At 44.9% G+C, this 20498-nt stretch overlaps 1 protein-coding gene across 1 annotated transcript; it reads left to right on the top strand.

Moving 5' to 3' along the window:
* The first annotated feature begins 3992 nt into the window (after positions 1–3992).
* On the top strand, positions 3993–4319 carry LOC102496191 (cytochrome c-like). The gene has a single exon (XM_014591963.2). The coding sequence runs from the start codon at positions 4008–4010 to the stop codon at positions 4302–4304; it is 297 nt and encodes a 98-aa protein (XP_014447449.1). The 5' UTR covers positions 3993–4007; the 3' UTR covers positions 4305–4319.
* Positions 4320–20498: the final 16179 nt, after the last annotated feature.

Below are 20498 nucleotides of genomic sequence, written 5' to 3'. Positions count from 1 at the left end.
TCTATAGAAAATAAAATAATAATAATAGCGATAAATTAATTTTTTTAAAAAGTAGACTTTTTTTTTTTGAGAGGTTTTCGCTATAGGGCGCGTGTATTCGCCAGACAGACAGAGAGAGACATAGAGACAGAAAGCGAGAAATCACCCCCCAGAGGGGATGGTCACACCACAATCCCTTCTCCATTCTCCTCTTGGGATCTTGGGCACGCACACACACGCGCCTGGTGTGAGTTTTAAGCCACCGGGTCTGGGACGTGAACCGCGGTCGACTACGTGGGAGTCCAGCGACATAGCCATTATGCTAAGCTGGTTCCCACGTAGACTTTTTTAAAAAAGTATCATGCCACTTTAATTTTGTTCTCTACCCTTGTGATTTTTGATCTTTCTTAATTAACTATTAATTGTCTATCTCTCCTTCCTTTGGAGTGTGAATTGTAGAAGAGCAAAGAACTTGTCTACCTCATTCACTGTTGAGTCTCCAGGACCTACTTTAGGGTCTGGCACCTAGGAAATACTTGATAGATGACATGTATCAAGCACTAGGCTAAGCCCTATTACTCCATTTAATCGCTACAGCAACCCTATGCAATTGGCTTTCCCTATCCTCAGTTTGTAGATGAGGAAACTGAGGTAGGAGGTGTTAAGTAATTACTCAAGCTGCAGAGCTAGGCCGTGGCAGAGCTGGGGCTGGGTTTTAATCAGAGAGTGGAGCCTGGAGCCCAGCCACTTCACAGAGGTTATTGGTGGCAGGAGTGCCATCTGGGGCCAGCTGTAACTGCAAAACTCACTGCAGTCCAAAGGGTGGCACACTCTCTGTATGTACTACCTGCCTGCCCACCGCACAGAAGCCTGTGGCGTTTCTGTCAGCTGTGTTGCCACGCCCAGGTGAAGGACTGTGGAATGACTCATGCCGGCCAGGCTCAGGGGAGGCTGGGATTCCAGATGGCATGTCCCCACTCAGCTTTTTAAAATGGGTTCTCAACCATTGGGTCTTGCCACTTGGATCCCGCTTGACCATCTTCAGAGACCAGCAGAGGCCTGGGGCAGAAGGTTCCTATGTCTCTACACATAGGAAGACTCCAGAAGGTACCCTGGATGGGGTAGGAAGATCAGTGGTCTGGGATAAGTAAACAAGGAAGCCAGTCTGCAGGGTCACCATACCCCTTCAACAAGAGTCATACCTCCCAGTCACGAGTTGTTCTAAGGCTTTCTCCCAAACTAAGATGCTCAGGTTTTAAAGGGACACCACCCACGCTTTGCTGCTACCCTTTACTTCCCCTGTGTAGCATGAGCATGGCCTAAGGCTCGACAAACGTCGTCCCTCTTTTACTTTCTTGGATTGACCCAGTATTTTTTATTTCTCTGCTGGAGAGATTAAGAACAGAGATCAGCCAATCACATGTAACATAATTATTATATTCACAGTAAGAACAGTAAACAATGATGACTGCTATTTATTTAGTATTTGTGTTTTGGAAGCTCTGTGCTAAGAGCTACCCATGTTATGTTACAGTATTGCTTTGAGATGATGGACCTTCAAATCCCAGCGCAACCACTTACCTTGCTACATGAAGTTGGGCAAGTGACTGGAACTCTTTGAGCCTAAGTTCTCTCATCTGTGAAATAGATGTAAAAATAACATCCTCCCTTTGGGTCAGCAGGTGGCATGGTGATTAAAATTCTGAATTCCCAAGCTGATCTCAGTTCGTGTCCTGGACCTGGAGGCTTGCTTTCTCACTTTTTCTTTCTCTGGTGAGTGCAAGTGCCCTATAGCACGTTTTTTAAAATAAAATAAAAATGAGAAATAAAATACTTCTTTTTTTTTTTTTTTCTTTTTTAGAGAGATTTTTGCTATAGGGAGCATGCACTCACCAGAGAGTCAGAAAAGGAATAGGAAAGTGTAGAACTCACCCCCTCAGGGGAATGGCCACACCACAATCCCTTCTCCATCTCCTCTCAGGATTTTGGGCACCCACGCACATGTGCCTGGCATGAGTTTTAAGCCGCCAGGTCTGGGACTCAAACCGTGGTTGACTATGAGGGAGTCCAGCAACATAACCATTACTCCATCTGCTGGTTCCAAATTAAAAAAAAAATCCTGGGGCCAGCAGGTGGCATGGTGGTTAGGGTGCTGGACTCCCACATAGTTGACCATGGTTTGAGTTCCAGACCTGGTGGCTTGTTTTCTCACTTTCTCTCTCTGGTAAGCACACATGCCCTATTGCAAAGCTTTAAAAATGATAATAATAAATAATTAAAAAAATAATATCCTCTCATCACAAGGTTATTATGATATAATTTGTGTGAACTACATTGCATAATACCTAGCACTTAGCACTCAATGATTAGAAAAGCCTTTTTTCTATCATTTAATCTGCATTGAAACCTAATGAGAAAGATCTTGACGTTGTTTACAAGTGAAGAAACTGAGACTCAGAGATTAAATGATTTGTTGAAAGTTGAATGCTAGGAAGAGAGGATTTTGAAGATTCCCAACATAAAGTAATGATAAATGTTTGAGGTAATGAATATGCTAATTACCCTGACTTGATCATTAGCACACTGCATTTATATACTAAAAATATCACATAAATATGTGCAATTTTTATGTTATAATAATAATAATAAAATCCAAAGCTAATAAGTGAATGACTTGAGCTTGAACCCCACATCTCTCTGATTCCTTCCTTGCAGACTTAGACTAAGTAAGGTTGTATCCTAGGATCAAGTTCTGCCCATCTTCGGGCTACGTACTAACTGCTGACAGTAAATTTCCTCTCAGAGCCTCAGTTTTCCTCTATAAAACCAGATTAGTGAATCACTCTTAGAATGAAGATGTTCTTCCCTCACATCTGCCCCCTTGGTGGACAGCACAGTCCTTCATCCCTGCCCATCCTTCCCAGGATCATGGTTACCCAGGAACCACTGTCCAGAAGTGCTGCATGCTTCACCTTGGCATGTTGCAGATGCAGAATGGTTAAGATCACTGAGCACTGTATACTTTAATGGTTATATTTTCCAGTGATCTTGTTATATATTTTAAAAATAAACCTGTTTTGTAATAGGAAAAAAAAAAAGAAAAAGGTTAAGACCACTAAGAAGGCACTGAGAGCCGGGGCTGCTTCATATGTTCACAGAGATGGTGGACAACACAACTACAGTGTCATTGACAGCACGGAACTTGCATTGTTGCGCACGATGGCCCCACTAACAGCCTTTTTCTGATATTTGAGGGCTTCATGACTACATGATTATCCAAAATTTTTAATGAAAACCTGTTGACTTACATAAAAACACTGAAAGACATACCTAACCATCAATAGTGTTTCTTTGTCGGTACCGAAATGTCAGGATTTTAATATTTTCCCTGTCCTCCATCTCACATATTTTGCACTGAGCTCACATTGCTTTTATTTTTTAAGAATTTTCCAGAGGGTGCTCATGCCCACCAGAGAGAAATTAGGAGTGGGGGGAGGCAAGAAAGCACTACCATGACGAATAGTCATGCTGCAATCACTTCTCCACTTCTCCTTCCTTTTAGGCTTTTGGGCACACACTGAACACATGCCGGTGTGGTTCTCAAGTCATCAGGTCTCAAACACGGTTGGCCATGTGGGGTCCAGCTGGCCCTCATGTTGCTTTTATAATTAAAATCTCGGTGTAGGCCCAGGCTCAGTGGAGCCTACACAGTGTACTGAATTGCAGTGCTGGAAGCCACATGGCCGAACACGGGTTAGGAACCCAAGACAACCTGAAATCATGCTGGGTTTGCACACAAGATGCTGATGAGCTGCAGGACTGGGAGGAAGGGAGAGTGGTATGATGAGACCCTGAGGAGGGTACATCTTTCACTTCCTCCCTTTAAGCACATACTTTCTCTGGTGAAGAAAATAATTTTTAAAAAAAGAAATTCTATACACAGCCCAGTTTAAATGTCATTAAACCGAGAGAGCGGGTCGTCTGACTTCTGAACAGTTATTCCCAAGCAATAAAAGAGAGAATTAAAAATGGGTGATGTTGAGAAAAGCAAGATCTTTGTTCAGAAGTGTGCCCAGTGCCACACTGTGGAAAAGGGAGGCAAGCACAAGACTGGCCCAAATCTCCATGGTTTATTTGGGCGGAAGACAAGTCAGGCCCCTGGATTCTCTTACACAGACGCCAACAAGAACAAAGGCATTACCTGGGGAGAAGATACACTGATGGAGGATTTGGAGAATCCCAAGAAGGACATCCCTGGAACAGAGATGATCTTCGCTGGCATTAAAAAGAGGTCAGAAAGAGCAGAGTTGATAGCTTATCTTTAAAAAGCTACTAATGAGCAATAGGTGGCCACTGCCTCATTTGTGACAAAACAGAAATTTCTCACCTTTTTCCTGTGTACCATATTTTAATTGACCTCCTCCACCAGAACTCAGATCATGAATGGCTGACAGGATATTTTTGTTGGACAATCCTGATTTAAGTAAGACTGGCTTGTGGTTAAATTAATATATTTTTAAAATTTTGATAGTTATTTCAATTCAATAAGTGCTATCACTATTTGCCCCTTCCAAAGATATAATTGGTAATTTATTAGTGATGATCATCTTTCTAGAAAGATGGTGGGTGCCATCTCAAAGCCTACTGGAGACTGGTTTATTTAGGCTTATATGTAACTGGTTATATGAATATATAAATGCTGGCGAAATCCCTTTACTTCTCAAAACTAAGCAGACTCACCTGTGTTTTCATTTGCGTTTATTAACCTATTAAGGCAAAAACTGAAGATAAGGAAGTGATATCTACTTTATATATTTGGTCATAACTCTACCATTTTAATTAGCTTTCCCTGTATCTAAAACTCTGCCTTTTACCTATTGAAAGACATTTTAGTGTGGTTTATGTATACTATCAAATAAAGAATATGTAACATTTTACATATTTATAAATGATTTGTAAGGTCAGACGCTTTTAAAAGTCAGTGTGACAAGATTTAGTAGCATGTTAAATTCTACCTTTGAATTCTATTATCTAAGTCAGACTAAGTTATATTTCAGGATTGTTAGGCAACTGCTAAAAACCACATAGAAACCAAAGAACTACTGTATGTGTGTGGTTGGTAATGGTATTTTTGCCAATTTATTAGAAGGATTAAAGTGAAGGAGATATACCATCAGCATAGATTTGTAAATTATGCCATCATAAGACTTAAGATAATTAAAAACCAAATGACAGATTAAAAAATAAATTAAAAAAATAAATGTCATTAAACCAAAATCAGTGCCTATTGACTAACTGGTCATTGTGCCTCCACCCTTCCTACGGCAAAGATGGAGCTAAAGAGTAAAAATTCTGAACCCTTGCTCAGGGTCTCCCTAGGAAGTGCAAGAATGGAGAATGGAGGCCAGCTAGTGACATGGCGCCAGGACCTGATGGCTTGAGAAACATGCTGGGTACATGTGCTTATGTGCTCAAAATCCTGAAAGGGAGAGGAATGGAGGAGAAGCGATTGCAACCTGACCATCCCCTATGGGTGGGTGATTTCTCACTTTCTCTCTCTCCCTGGGAAGCACACGTGCCTTCTGGCAAATAAAAAAAAAAGAGAGAGAGAGAGAATGAGAGATTTCTCACTTGCAGGCTCTAAGTGCTGAACCTGGATACCAGATTTATCTTTTTTTTTTTTTTTTATTATTCATGATAGAGCATGCACACACTCACAGAGAGAAGAAAGAGAGTGAAGCATCTCCACTAGGCCCAGTCACACCATATCCTCTTCCTCTGGTCCTCCTAGGACCAGCCTGCAGGATCCTAGGCATGCAGGTATGCACCTGGTATGTCTTTAGGCTGACCAGGCCAAGGACTTGAGTCACACTGGGCACGTGGTTTCCAGCTCCTCTGACTGCGGTGTTACCAGCACACCTCAGAGCACAGATCTATCTTTTAGTTATTAAATTACTATCATTTGGGATTGGCAAGTGACATGCTGGTTGAGGCGCTGAACTCCCACATTGCAGACTGCAGTTGGAGTCCTGGACCTGGTTGCTTAAACTCATACTGGGTGCATGTGTGTGCATGCCCAAAATCTCAACAAGAGAAAGGAGAAGGAGGGACTATGGCATGGCCATCCCCCCAGGGGGTGATTTCTCACATTCCCTCTCCCTGTCTCTGGTCAATCAGTGCACGTGCCCTATGGCAAAAACCTAAAACAACAACAACAAATTATCATCTATTGAATATTTAACTCCATGATTCTTGTTTTAGATGCTTTATCCCACTCTAGCTGTATAAAATGCGGTCACATGGTCCACACCAGATGGGTGAGATATTGATCAGGTTGCTAAAGGATGTAAGCTCTACAGAGACCTTGGACAAGCAAGTTCACTTGCCCCTTACCCATTTCCTTCTCAGTGAAATGATTGCTATGAGGATCAAATGAGATAGAGTAGTGTTCTCTGCATGTGTTAGGCACTGTTTTAGTGCCTTACATGCTTCTTTTGTAATTCCCTCAAGAATTCCATGAAGTAGGTGCCATCATTATTCCCTTTACAGGAGAGGAAACAGACTCAGAGGGGTGGTGTAACATCTAAGGTCATCTGGCTATCCACTTAGTGACAGCTAAAATTCATCTGAGATCTGCTTGATCCCAGAGCCATGAAAACAGTCCTTTCAACCTCCTGAGTTCCTTTTTGGAATAAGGCTTAGGATGGACGGGTTGAAACAAGGGAGGAAGGAGGAGGAGAGGTAGCGATAAAAGGAAGAAAAGTAGGTTGATTGAGAGTATTTGTAAGCTTCTGGAAGGCAGAAACTATACAGTGGATAAACAAATCTTACCACCTGTCTCAGTCTCAATATAATAGGTGTTCAATAAATATTTGTTGACTAAATGAAAAATAGATGAGTGAATATAATTTATACATGATGTTGACATTCTGGACAAATCAGCTGTTCCCTTCTACCATCAATATTTGAATCCCTACTCTTTTTTTTCAAGTCCATGTATTTATTCTGAGAAAGAGAGACACCCCCTAATAAAGTCCCCATGCCGCGCTCCACCCCCAGTCTCAGCTGGTCCAGATAATGGGCACACACATACACCCAGCATGCTCAGAGATGTCCCAGGATATGAGCCTCGAACCTTGCTCCTGTGGGTCTAGCTGCCACTGCCTGGCCCTTTAGTGGCATATTCTGGTGACTTCTCTTTGGACCAGTGGCTTCCTTTCCATTAGTAGTTTCCACATCATTCCTCAGTGGGTTTAATCCTCAGAGGATTAAACAAGATCTGGATGGAAAGGCAATAGTAAATAGTAGATGCCCAGTAAAAGGTAGCTGGTGTTGCAGGTGAGCACCCAGCTCAGAAAGGGGTCCTCTCGGGAACTGGCAGTTAACATAATGGCTATGTCGCTGGACTCCCACGTAGTCGACCGTGGTTTGAGTCCCGGACCTGGTGGCTTAAAACTCACACCGGGTGCATGTGCGTACGTGCCCAAGATCCTGAGAGGAGAATGGAGGAGAAGGGATTGCGATGTGACCATCCCCCCTGGGGAGTGATTTCTCGCTTTCTGTCTCTATGTCTCTCTCTGTCTGTCTGGCGAGCGCACGCGCCCTATAGTGAAAAACCTCTCAAAAAAATAAATAAATAAATAAAATAAAAAAGAAAAAAAGAAAGGGGTCCTCTCAGCCACCTCCCATTTATTCAGGCTTGATACACAGCTAAGTTCACAGCATTCAACTCTTGGCCTCCCTTCAAAGCAGCCTGTTCTATGTGAAGAGCTCCTTTCAAAACTGTCCTGGAACAGTGGGACAAGAATGCATTATTAGTCCCATTTGATAGGTGAACTGTGGTTCAGAGTCCCCTAGTTCGGGGAAGGACTTTGGATTAGAACCTCAACTTGTAGACAAAGCATATACTAGATACCACTGTGGACTCTAAGAGGTCCCAGGAGTACTGTCCTGGGTGCACACCTGAAGCACTGTGAACATTTCATCCTAATGTCCTCATCCTGTCACTGGACTTAGGTGGAGGACTTGGCCACACCCCCTACACGGAGCTGTAGCCCTTCTCTGAAAGCATGGACAGACCTGGAAATTGTGCTTGTGAAGGGTCAGGTCACGGAGTGGCCTCTAGGCCCTTTCACACTGTGTACTTTAGATTTCTATCACAGTTCTGCCAATGATGCCACCTACATTCCTTCCTAGAGGTTCCCTAGACATGAAGAATCATTATGGGCGATAAAAGTCACCCCAAATGCTCCCTTCCTCTTGCAACAAGAGACTTCCCGAATGTTCTGAAAACAAGCAGCTTGCTTGCTTGCCTTCAATCTCTCTCTCTTTTTCTTTCATTTATCAATTTGGCACAGATTGTTGAAACACCAACTCCAGTATTGGCAAGGATGAGGGAAAACTCACTTCCTCCTGGAAGGAGAGTGATCCAGCCCAAACCTGGCCTTTCAATTTCAGCTCATCCTTTGATCTAGCAGTTTTACTTGGGAATTTCGTCTAAGCAAATAAGCTCTGTGTGCAAAGAGTTTCTACAAGGACATGCATCAGAGCATGTTTATAACCCTGGGAAATGGGGATGCTGCAGCAGAGGTTCAGTGAAGTGAATTAACATACCAGGATGTCGGTGCGCACTGAGTACTGTTTAAAAGATGCTACCGATGCCTCCTCTGTGCCAGTGGGTGATTGACAGTGCTTGCTGGCTGGATGGCGTGAGCACTGATAAAGCCCTGGGTTGTGAGAGGCACTGGGCTCAGTGACGAATCTCATTTAATCCTCCCAACAGGCTTACGAGGTAAATGCTGTTGTCCTTTTCAAATGAGAAACGTGAGTCCCAGGAATGAAACAGTTTATGCCAGGTTATTTCCAGGGAGTCTCTGAGTAAGTTGTGATCTTGTATCTGAGTCCCTACTTTTTTCTTTCTTTTTAAAATTTGCCAAAAGGCTTATGTACTCACCAGAGAGAGGCAGAGAGAAAGCACAGTCTGACGGGGTGTGGTCATGCCATACTCTCTTGTCCTCCAATTCTCTATCCTGTCATGACTTTGGGCACATATATGCGTGCACCCAGCATGTTCTTTTAGCTGTTGGTTCTGGACGTGAACCACCAGTCAGCCACGTGGAATCAGGCTGCCTTAACCACTACACCACTGGCCGACCCTCCTTTTTAAAAAGAGTTATTTATTTTACGAGTGAGTCAGAGAGAGACAAAGATATAGCAGCTCTCACAGGATCTTGACACTGATCCACCCCTCTCAGCTTCAGCCAACTCAGATCATGGCACACGTGTGCCCAGTGTGCTCAGGGAGGGCTCTAGCTGAGAACCTGTAACCTTCCTACTGCAAACAGAGTTTTGTGTTTTACTGATGTGCCACTATACAGCCCCCTAGTCCCCACCAGTACGGCTTTCACTTACTCTACGTGTAGTAAATTAGTCCATTGTTTTCTTTTTTCAGTTTTCTTTATTATTATTATTAAGTTTACGTATACAATCACTGTATACCACCACAGCTTGTAAAATGAATTTTCCCAACATGGATATACTGCACACCAGTTCAGTTAAAGGTACCATACACATTATCAACAGACAATCCTCCATTTCTGTGTCCCTTAAATCTCTCCCTTTTCTACTTTTCTTCTTTATTCCCTTCCTCTCACCTTTTTTTTTTTTGGGTGGGGGGTGTTTGCTATAGGGCGCATGTGCTCTACAGAAAGAAACAAAAAGTGAAAAATCACTCCCAGGAGGATGACCATGCTGTAGTCCCTTCTCCTCCATTCTCCTCTTGGGATCTCGGGCACACACGCACATACATCCAGTGTGAGTTTTAAACCACCAGGTCTGGGATGTGAACCACAGTCAATTACATGGGAGTCCAGTTACATAGCTATTACACCAGCTGCTGGTCCCCCTCTCACCATTTTTTTCTTTCTTTTTTTTTTGAGAGGTTTTTGCTATAGGGCGCGTGCACTCGCCAGACAGACATAGAGACAGAAAGCGAGAAATCACCCCCCAGGGGGGATGGTCACGCCGCAGTCCCTTCTCCTCCATTCTCCTCTCGGGATCTTGGGCACGCACGCACACGCGCCCGACATGAGTTTTAAGCCACCGGGTCCGGCACGCGAACCACTGTTGACTACGTGGGAGTCCAGCGACATAGCCATTATGCTAACTGCTGGTTCCCCCCTTCACCATTTTTATTTATTTATTTATTTTTGTTTACACTTTTTTTTTTGAGAGTTTTTTTTTGCTATAGGGCGCGTGCACTCGCCAGACAGACATAGAGACAGAAAGCGAGAAATCACCCCCCAGGGGGGATGGTCACGCCGCCGTCCCTTCTCCTCCATTCTCCTCTCGGGATCTTGGGCACGCACGCACGCACATGCGCCCAGCGTGAGTTTTAAGCCACCGGGTCTGGGACTCGAACCTCGGTCGACTACGTGGGAGTCCAGTGACATAGCCATTATGCTAAATGCTGGTTCCCCCCCCCTCCTCACCAATTCTAAAACCCACTTATGTGATAGTGAAGAACCAGAAGGATGTATATATACTAGGGAGTTTTATAAATAATGGGATTGTGGTGACTTATACTTTATTCTTTTTGCTTTTGCTAAAGTAATAGGACCTGCTCGGTGGCACAATGGTAATGTACTGTCCAAGAGAAACCAGATCCCGTATAGTGACCATGGTTTGAATCCCCAGCCTAGTCAGCCTCAAACACAATGTACACACATACAAGTGCTTAGGTTCCAACAGGCTGGAGGACTGAAGGAAAGGGATTGCAGCATGACCAAAGGGTTGTTCACTCACTCTCTCTCTCTCATGCTGTATTATGAATAAAGGGGAAAAAAGTAACAAACCAGAGAAGGCTTATTCCTGAGCTGTGGAAGGAAGATGCAGTCAGGATTCTGACTAGAAATTCTGTTGCCAGAACTAGCCAAAATAGGAGGCAGTCAGAGAGAGGGTGCAGGGAGAGTGCAGCCTCAGTATTGGAAGGAGAGAGCTGCTGGAAAGAACAGAATTCAGTCAGTGACTCTGGGTCAGCCCTAGAGGCCCACTTTTTCCAGGGCCATGTGTCTCAGTTTCCAGCAGCCCAACCCTCTGTCTCTGGGTCCATCACCAGTCTGCATCGTAGAAGAGCCATTAAATAAGACATGGCTGGCAGGATCAGCAGATGGTGCAGTGGTTACATTGCTGGACTCCTCCATAGTCAACTGCTATTCGAGTCCTGGACCCAGTGGCTTAAGACTCACGCAGGGCATTTGTCCTGAGAGGAGAATGGAGGAGAAAGGATTGGAAGCATGGCCATCTCCCCTGGGGGATGATTTCTTGCTTCCTGTCTCTCTCTGTCTCTTAGACAAGCACACACACCCTATTGCAAAAAGTCTCTCTTAAAAAAAAAAAAAAAAGACATGGCCACTTCCAAATAAAAGGGGGCATCTCAGAAAAACATCTGTTAGGTCCACCATAACCATGGCAAACAGCACTGAACATGTATCCTCTCTGTAAGGGTCAAACTGGGGGTGTGGAGGGTCGAGATGAGAGTTTCCTTGAAGAACTATAGAAGGAAAATGAACAAAGCCTGGCTTGGACAAAGAGGGTTTTGGTGCCCCAGTGCTGAACTGGATGGCCAGGGTCAGTGCTGTCCTTCTAGGTTAGGGTGTTGTGGGATGGGGTGGGGCCTGCTCCAGCCTCGAAGAGCTTCCGATAGGCTGAATTGAAGTGTAAGGTCCTAACCTTCCTGTTTCTTAGTTTTCCTTCAAAGGCTGCCATTTGTGTTTGCTTAGATCTGATCTCACTGGAGACAGAGGCAGGAGGGAGTGTTTTGCCCAGGCCCTTCTGGGTCCTGTATCTGTCCTAGAAGGCAGAGGCCAGGTGGTCAGAGGTTAAGGGCCCAACCTTGGACCTTGAACATTCAGGTGAGGGAGCCTCTGAATCCATGCCTGGTTTGCCAGGAAGATTTTTAAGGCTCTCAGTTTGGGGCCAGATGGTCCAGCAGTGGGAAGCATGAAGGGAAAGCATCTGGGAACCGTAGCCTGGGGCAAGAACCATATATTGCACAAAGATCAGACCCCTCTGCCTCTTTCCTCAGGATGGCTATGCCTCAAAGTCATCATCAGTCTCCCCACTCCTCACTTGTTCTTGCTTACCCTTTCAGCCTATGTGCCTGAAAGGCGGCCCACACTGCTAGGCACATGCTAGGCCATGGCGAGCTTTCCTGGGCTCATTTATTTGGTTTTATATATTCCCCAATCGCTCTGAAATCTCTGCTTCAAGTTTCAGCTGTCTATATTCAGGCGTTACTCATTCTTTCACTGAATATGGCAATTTATGTAGTCATTAAAAATTATAGAAGTAGTCCTCATGTTTGAGAGCTCTCATTTAGCTTGCCTTTTGCCTATCCTGTTTCATGCAATCCTTTTTGCCCACATCTGTTTTACAGATGTGGAACCTCAGGCTTAGAGAGGCTATGGGACACATTCAGGTCACTCAGCTCTAGAGTAATCAAGCTGGGATGTGAACCCCTGTCTTCTGGCTTGAAAGCCGAACCACTTCATGTTGCTTCAGAGCAGTCATTCAATAAACTTAGAGCTGGTGGTTTGAATGTAACCTCCCAAATTCATGCGCTAAAATGTGATTGTGAGATGGGTTTAAGAGGATGAACACTGGACTGGCAGGTGGTATGGTGATTAAAGTGGTGGTTAAAGTGCTGGACTCCCACATGGCCAACTACAGTTCAAATCCTGGACCCGGCAGCTTGCTTTCTCACTCCCCACACCATCACCTCCATCTGCCTCTGGTGAGCACTCATGCCCTATAGCAAGTTTTAAAATGATGATAATTTTAAATAAATAGTTCTAGAGGGCGAACACTTAACCTATGAATAGTGTTGAAAGCTGGGCCCTTTTGGGGATAATTAGGACTATGTAAAGTCAACAGAGTGGGGCCCCCATGATCGAATCCTGTTGGATTTACAAGGAGAAAAAGCAAGACCAAGATATATGGCCACATACAAGCTCTCACCACGTGATACCCTGTGCCATCTTGGATTCTATAGAAGTCCTGCCAATAAAAAGACCTTCACTCAAAGTGGTCTTCTTTACCTGGAACCTCTAGAACCACGAGCTAAATAAACCTTTATTCTTTATAAATTGCTCAGTATTCAGTTTTTAGCAACAGAAAAGAAGACTAAAGCATGGGTGAGGACTTGTGCAGTTCAAGCATCTGCACCACAGGCTGGAAGAGAAAATGGGAAAGATGTGTTTCTGCCCACAGGGAAACCTAGTGGCAAGGAAACCCTTGGTGAAGACCCTCTACTCTGGAAAGTCTTTCTCCCTTCACCTACAACTAGATTTTGCAAAACTGATTTTGTTAGCAAACTTCATAGACTCTCTGAGGAGTCTGTAATTCCCTGCATGTCTTCAGGTCCACCTGAAACATGCCCATGATCAGACAGGCTGGAGGACTGGAGGAAGAGTGTCACAGCATGAACAGACCCTATGGAGGATACTTGTCTCTTTCTCCATCTTTCTCTCTCTCACATGCATGCTCACACTCTAAACCCACCTGTAACCTACAAGCCTCTGCTTCCAAATCTATCACCTGTTTGAACCAGGCCAATGGAAAGACTCCTACTGATTTGCAACTTTGTGTCTTCTCTCATAACTGAATAAAATTAATCACTATATCTGAGCACAATGCAAAATACTTTTGTATTTTCTGGACCTAGTCACTCAGATTTGTGCTTAGAATAAACCATGGTAATTATCATCTCTGCAGAGCTTGGTTATTTCTGTTGACACACTCCATCAAGAATTAAGGGGGGGAATCAGCAGTTAGTGTAATGGCTATGTTGCTGGACTCCCATGTAGTCAACCGCTGTTTGCGTCCCGGACCTGATGGCTTAAAACTCACGCCAGGCACGTGTGTGTGCGTGCCCAAGATCCCGAGAGGAGAATGGAGGAGAAGGGATTGCGGCGTGACCACCCCCCCTGGGAGGTGATTTCTCACTTTCTGTCTCTATGTCTCTGTCTGTCTGGCAAGCGCACGCGCCCTATAGCGAAAATCTCTCAAAAAAAAAAAAAAGAATTAAGGGGGAACCAGCAGATAGCATAATGATTATGTCACTGGACTCCCATGTAGTTGACTTCAGTTCAAATCCCAGACCCAGCAGCTTAAAACTCATGCCAGGCACACGTGCATGTGTGTGTGTGCCCAGTGTCCCAGGAGGAGAATGGAGGAGAAGGGATTGTGCCGTGGCCATACTCCAGGGGATGATTTCTTGCTTTCTGTCTCTCTGTCTCTCCAGCGAGCACACATACCCTATAGCAAAAATATCTCTCTCATTAAAAAAAAAAGAAGGGGGAAGAGTTCTCTAATCTCACACTACAAGTGATGAAGAAGTCTCTGCTGCAGACCACCTGCCCTAACACACGTGCATGTGCACGCACACACACACACACACACACACACACACACACACACACATACACCATAACATATCTAATTGAAAGCTTGGATTCTGGAGCTGGACTACTTGAGTTGAAATCCTGGCTCTGTATTTATTACTTGTTGACTTTGGGCAAGTCCTTTGACCTCTCTGAGCCTCAGTTTCTTTGTCTGCAAAGTAGACATAACTCCTACCTTGCAAGATTTTTTTCAAACAGGGTAACACATACAAAACTTTTAGCAGCATTCTGGTGTCTAAGACCTGATAACTGTCACCTGTTTTTATCATCAGGGATGGGCATATCTGCCACCCCACTGAAACAGTGAGTTCCTTGTCTTGTCTCTTTAGCTTCTGCCCCCAGGGCACTCAGCCCAGGGCAGGTGAGCCTGGTGAAGGGGCTTAGTCACCAGGTTCCCCTGCCTCAGAGGATGTGAGCATGACTGTTGATCTCTGCTCAGGCTCCTTAGAAACATGAATCATGCCTTGACAGCTCCCTCTTGAAGGTGCTTCCTTCAGCCACAGCCCTTTCTCCTTTCACAATGAGTTCAGTCATTCGCACCTTCCTAGGTCATGTGCAGACACCCCCAGTATTACCCACAGAGAGATTCGGAAACATCCAAGAAGATAAATGTGTCAATAGGCAGGTGACAGTGACTTGACTCTTGCCCGTGGGTTTGGCTGTTTGGCCACATTTCAAAACCAACAGTGGCCTCTAAATGGACTGTTGACCCAATATAGGATCAGACTTTTTGACTTAGCTGCTGTTGGATTAAAGTGACAATTCAAGACCAGCTCGATGGCCTGATGGTTAAGGCACCCAGATCCTATGTGACCGGCCATGCAGTTCAAATCCCAGCCCTGGCCTCTTGAAAAACACATCAGGCACGTGTGTGTGCATGCCCCAAATCCCAACAGGGTAGAGAACTGGAGGAGAAAGAATTATGGCGTGACCACACCCCTTTGGGGGATGCTTTCTCCCTCTCCCTCTCTTTCTTTCTGGTGAGCACATGCATCCTCTGGCAAATTAAAAACAATAAAATTAAAGTGAAATCCGGATACAGCTCCATCTGAGTACGACCAGTTTAGGATCCTTTTGTTTCATTCTCTTCCACTCTTCAGTGCTTGGGGATTCCCTGAAGCCTGTAAGGTTGTCTGGAGTGTCGAAAATTAAAGGCTTCAATGTAAAAAAAAGACTGTGATGCCTTAGATTAGTATTAATGATTATGAGCTCCAGGTTGGAGGCCTGGGCTTGAAATCTGGCTCAGCTTTTTGTCACCTGTGACCCTGTGCTTCATAACTTGTTTTTCTGAGTCCATTTCCTCTGTAAAATGGGAATAATAGTATTTATATCATACGTGGTTGTAGGGATTAAATGCATGTGAACACAATACAGTGCCTGACACATAGAGCATGTTGCTACCAACACAATGCAGTGAGAGCAAGAGCGAGAGAGCACTGGGCCAAGAGTCAAGAGGTGAGGATCTGAGTTCCAGCTCTGCTGCTTGTTGGCTGTGTTGAACTTAGGCGAGTCACCCTCTTGCTCTGAGCCACAGCTTCAACTGTGAAATGAATGGTGAGAGTGAAAATGTCATTTTTTACTCTTTCCAGCTCTCTAGATCAATGACTAGGTGCCAAAAAAGAAAAGAAAACAAATCAAAACCAAGCCAGCTGGTGGCTTGGTCCCTGATGCAGCTGGATCCTACATGCTGACTGCGTGGTTCAAGTCCCAGACCTGGTGGCTTATAAAACACACCAGACGTGTGCACGCGTGCCCCAAATCCTAAGAAAATGGAGAAGGGATTGCTGTGTGCCAACCCCCTACCCCAAGGGTTACTTTTTCATTTTCTCTCTCTCTCTGTCTCTCTGGCATGTACCCTATAACAAAAATGAAAAACAAGACAAAACAAAAAACTAACCAAAGTGAAAAGAAGAAAAAAAAAAAAAAAACGTGAAAGCAAGAAAACAGGAAAAAGGAACTAGTACCAGCTAGCTTTATCTGCCAAGATCACATTTCATAAACCCCAGGCCCTTGTCATCATCTTCCAAAGCCACCTCACCCAGCAGCTTTAGCGGGAACGTTCTCAGTTTGGTAAGCTGTTAATAACCCAAGAAGCTTTCTGGGGCCACAGTAAGACCTCAGGGAAGACATGAGGTTAGAAAGCAAAGCCCACATTACAAAAGGAGCAGGCCTAAGAAAACCAGCCAGCCCCAAACATTGGGGAGGAGGGGGCAAGTCCACCCCTCAGTGCCTGGGGCAAGAGGTACCTTCCACTTTACCAGAATGGATTAGTTTATGGCTAGGGAGGGATGTTTGCCTTGGAGCCTGGGGATGGTCTGCTCTGTCCTGAAACAGGCCACACCTGGGAAGTAGAACCTTTTCTTCTGAGGGGACATAATGACCTGTGACAACCCCTCTACTCCCTGGCCCAGCAGAACTGTCATCACACCCAGCAGGAGGAGACATTCAGCCGCCCCAGAAATCAGAGCCCTTTTCCACCAGAGTATCTGTGGTGTGGAGTCCCACAGAGTTATTATTATGCCCTGTTTGAACTGGGGGGTTGGGGGAGGGAAGAGGGGTGTGATATATGGAAAATTAAAAAGAACAACTAGTTTCAACTCGTTCTGCTAGTCCCCCTCCCCCCCACACACACACAGTAAAATGTCACTTACCCACTTTAATGGAACGAGATTTCCTTACTGGACAACGAGCTTTAGAGGAATTTAGTGGACTAGCAAACTTTGGAACCTCTTACCAAGCCCTTTGTGCCCAGCAGTGTGTCACCACAGCCAAAAGGCATTGGCAAAGTTCTGCCCAGACTGTGCACAGACACGGATCTGCCCACCTGCCATGCAAGTCTCTGACTCTGTTTTCTGGAAGACCCACCTGATGGCCTCATCCTTGGATGGCTGAGGGAACTACAGCACAGCCAGGGCAGGTGACTTGACTGATGGGGACAGGGCTCAGTGTTTTCCATCTGTGAGACGCAGGCCAATTCTAAGGGTAGGTGTGATGGAGGCCCCTGCTTCCCAATCACGGTCACATTCAGTGACCAGTAACCAAGGACTTCCCTCCTTTTATGTCCACCAAACAAATGTAGGGTCCAGGCTGCAGCCAATTTGCAGATAAAGTCTTCATAGGAATTCTGCGATCCTGGTGTCCTTTCCAGGTCCCAGGCAGCCTGAGCCAGTTTCCTTCCTAGCAGGAACGTTTCTTTCTTTCCTCCTACATGATGCAGCTGCCAGGTTCAACTCAAACGCTCCCTTCTCCTTCCCTTGCACCTTTCAGAGGAAGGAGCTCCCTCTTCATAGCTCCAGGCTCTTCCCTGCTCAGGCCAGATCTTCCTGGGATGTTGGCTCTGTTACTCTCCGGACCTGAACCACTTCTGAATTCTCTCAAGTCCCGTCCAGGAATCCCACCAATGCACTCTGGCAAACACAGGATGCTCCAGGCAGAAAAGATGCTGGGCGCAAAACTTTGCGGAAAAACTTTGCAGCAGACCCTCTTCTTAGAAATTAACAGGCATGGTTACCAAGTCAAGACTCTGGATAGTCTAACAACCAGAAAACCTGTTTTGTTTATTTCACTCAGAATTTCCCGAAATGAGATGACCACAATTTCATCTCCCATCCCCACCAATATCTATGACAACCTGTAGAGCCAGTGATTCATGATGGCAATCTTGTCCCCAGCTTGTCACCACGGCATGGAGCTGATACTCCTTTTATTTAAGCCTGTTCTGCTTCTCAGGGTCATTGATTTCAGAATCTTACTTATGAAATAACTTAAGGTGATGTCTGCTCAACTGGGCCTTTAAGAAACAACATACTTGATGGGGTTTCCTTAAGGTTTGATGACGATGTTACTGAGAAAAAGCACAAGTTTATTTTCCAGAATTTGGGGATGAGAAGAGACTTAGAAACAAGATGGAGTTTACCAACCCTGTATTTGCTTCCTAGTCAAAGGACGAAAGCCCAGTACGGAATGTAATGGGTGATGAGCAAAATCTAGAGCCTGGGATCAGGCACACACTGCTCGGGTCGACTGGTCACAGAGTTGGCAGATGTGAGTGAACCAAATAACAAACAGACAATCAAATAACCGGTCTCCTGGCCTCCAGACTCTTCCTTAGCTCCATTCTCTGCTACTTGCTGTGCCCACACTTATGTCTTTGCAAAATGCACATCTCATCAGTCCACTCTTTTGCTCAGTTATCCTAAGTGACTCTCCATTGCCTTCGGGAAAAAGTCCACATGCCTTGACCTGCACTGACAACCCTACAAGACAAAACTCCAACCTACCTTTCCATCCTGTCTTGCCTTTCCCGCTGAGCATCCCTTGTTCTAGTCACACCAGTCCCCAATCTACTGTATGCTCCTTTCTCCTTCTCTTCCTGACTTTGCTCAAGCTGCTCCCTTCGCCTCAAATTCCCTTCCCTGCCTCCACAGTTGCTTCTCCAGTCCTAGCAATGCTTTCAGGCTCAGCTCAGAACCTGCCAGCCGTGCTAAAAGAGAGGAGCCAGACACACAGAGAGGACATTCTGGATGATTCCATCGATGTGAAAGCCAAGCACAGGCAAAACATTGTGGAAAAAACAATCGGAACTGTGGCTGCCTTCATAGAGTGGGGATTAATTAGAAAGGACACAAAGGGCCCTTGCAGGTGTGGAAATGTTTTAGATCTTGATTCTTACAGTAGTTACATGGGTAAGTGCAGTTTCCCCAAATTCATGAAGTAATACACTTACGATCTGTGTAATTCTCTGGGTTTTAAATTTAACCTTAAAAAAATCTTGGACCATCAGGTGGCATGGTGGTTAAGGCACTGGACCCCACATAGCCAACTCCACAGTTTAAGTTCTGGACCCAGTGGCTTTAAAATCACACAGGGCACATGTGCATGCATGCCCCAAATCCCAGAAGAATGGAGGAAAAGGGATTGCAGCATGGCCATCCTCCCTGAAGTGGGAGCAGGGGTAAGGAAGAGGTTTCTCACTTTCCCTCTCTCTCTGTCTCTGTCTCTCTCCAGTGAGTATACACACTAAGAAAAAAAAAAAAGAATCTTACCATCTACAACTCCCTGGCTAGAATTCTCTCCTTTGCCCATTATTCTCTCAATGTGCTTTATCTACACTGGAAACACTTGACTTAGCACAGACGGCCTTATGTGAAAATGAATCATGTACACATCTGTTTGCTTTCTCCAGGACATGTGAGCTGGCCCCAGGGCCTTCACACAGCAAGCATGCAACAGACATTGCTGAGATCAAGGCCAGATTCATACAAAACAACAGCGACAGCTCTCATGTATGAAGTCCCTACTGTGTATCAGACTGTATGCCAACTTACATACATATTGAATTATAAATATATGTGATTTATTCATCTCTATTTATGATTTACAAATTCATAATTTCCTTATCTGTGTGTGTATGTATACATGTATCTCAGATGAGATAAATACAGAGAGCCAGCATGTCTTAAACAGGCAAATATGAGTAGCAAATGTGAATGCTTTCGTTATATTGCGTTACAATACAAGAAAGCATAGTGCGTATGTTTCCCAATGTTACGGTGACTGTGTGATTAAGTACATGCATGTCTGTGTTAGCAGTCTCCATTTCACATTGGCAATATTGAGGCCAGGGTCACAAGAACATGTAGTGCTGGACTGGAGCTGCAAACCCAGAACTGCCTGATCTCAGAGTCATCCAGTTTGACTGTCTCCAAAGTAGCATCACATAGATCCAGAAAAGATGGCTGAGAGCTTCCTGGCCAGGACTCTTGAAAACGGCAGCTTGCTTGAAACTGAAAATGTTTATGAAATGTGTGTGTGTGCGTGTGTGTGTACACCCATGCACATGTGTGCTCTGAGAAGTGGAAAGGCTGTTCAGGCTCTCCATGGCTCCAGGAAGGGCATGCTTAGCAAGAGGGACCTTGGGTTTATGATCCTAACTGCAAACTGCACCGTTTATCAGCTGTGTGACCTTGGGCAAGTTATTTAACCTCATTCTGCTTGGTTCTCCCACCAGCAATACTCGTGTAATACCAGTGCCCATCTCATGGTTTTTTTTTTTTT

This window comes from Tupaia chinensis, unplaced genomic scaffold (assembly GCF_000334495.1).
Source record: "Tupaia chinensis unplaced genomic scaffold, TupChi_1.0 Scaffold000628_1, whole genome shotgun sequence".
NCBI lineage: Eukaryota > Metazoa > Chordata > Mammalia > Scandentia > Tupaiidae > Tupaia > Tupaia belangeri.
Note: the sequence above shows the minus strand (reverse complement) of the source record. Positions and strands in the feature narration are given on the sequence as shown.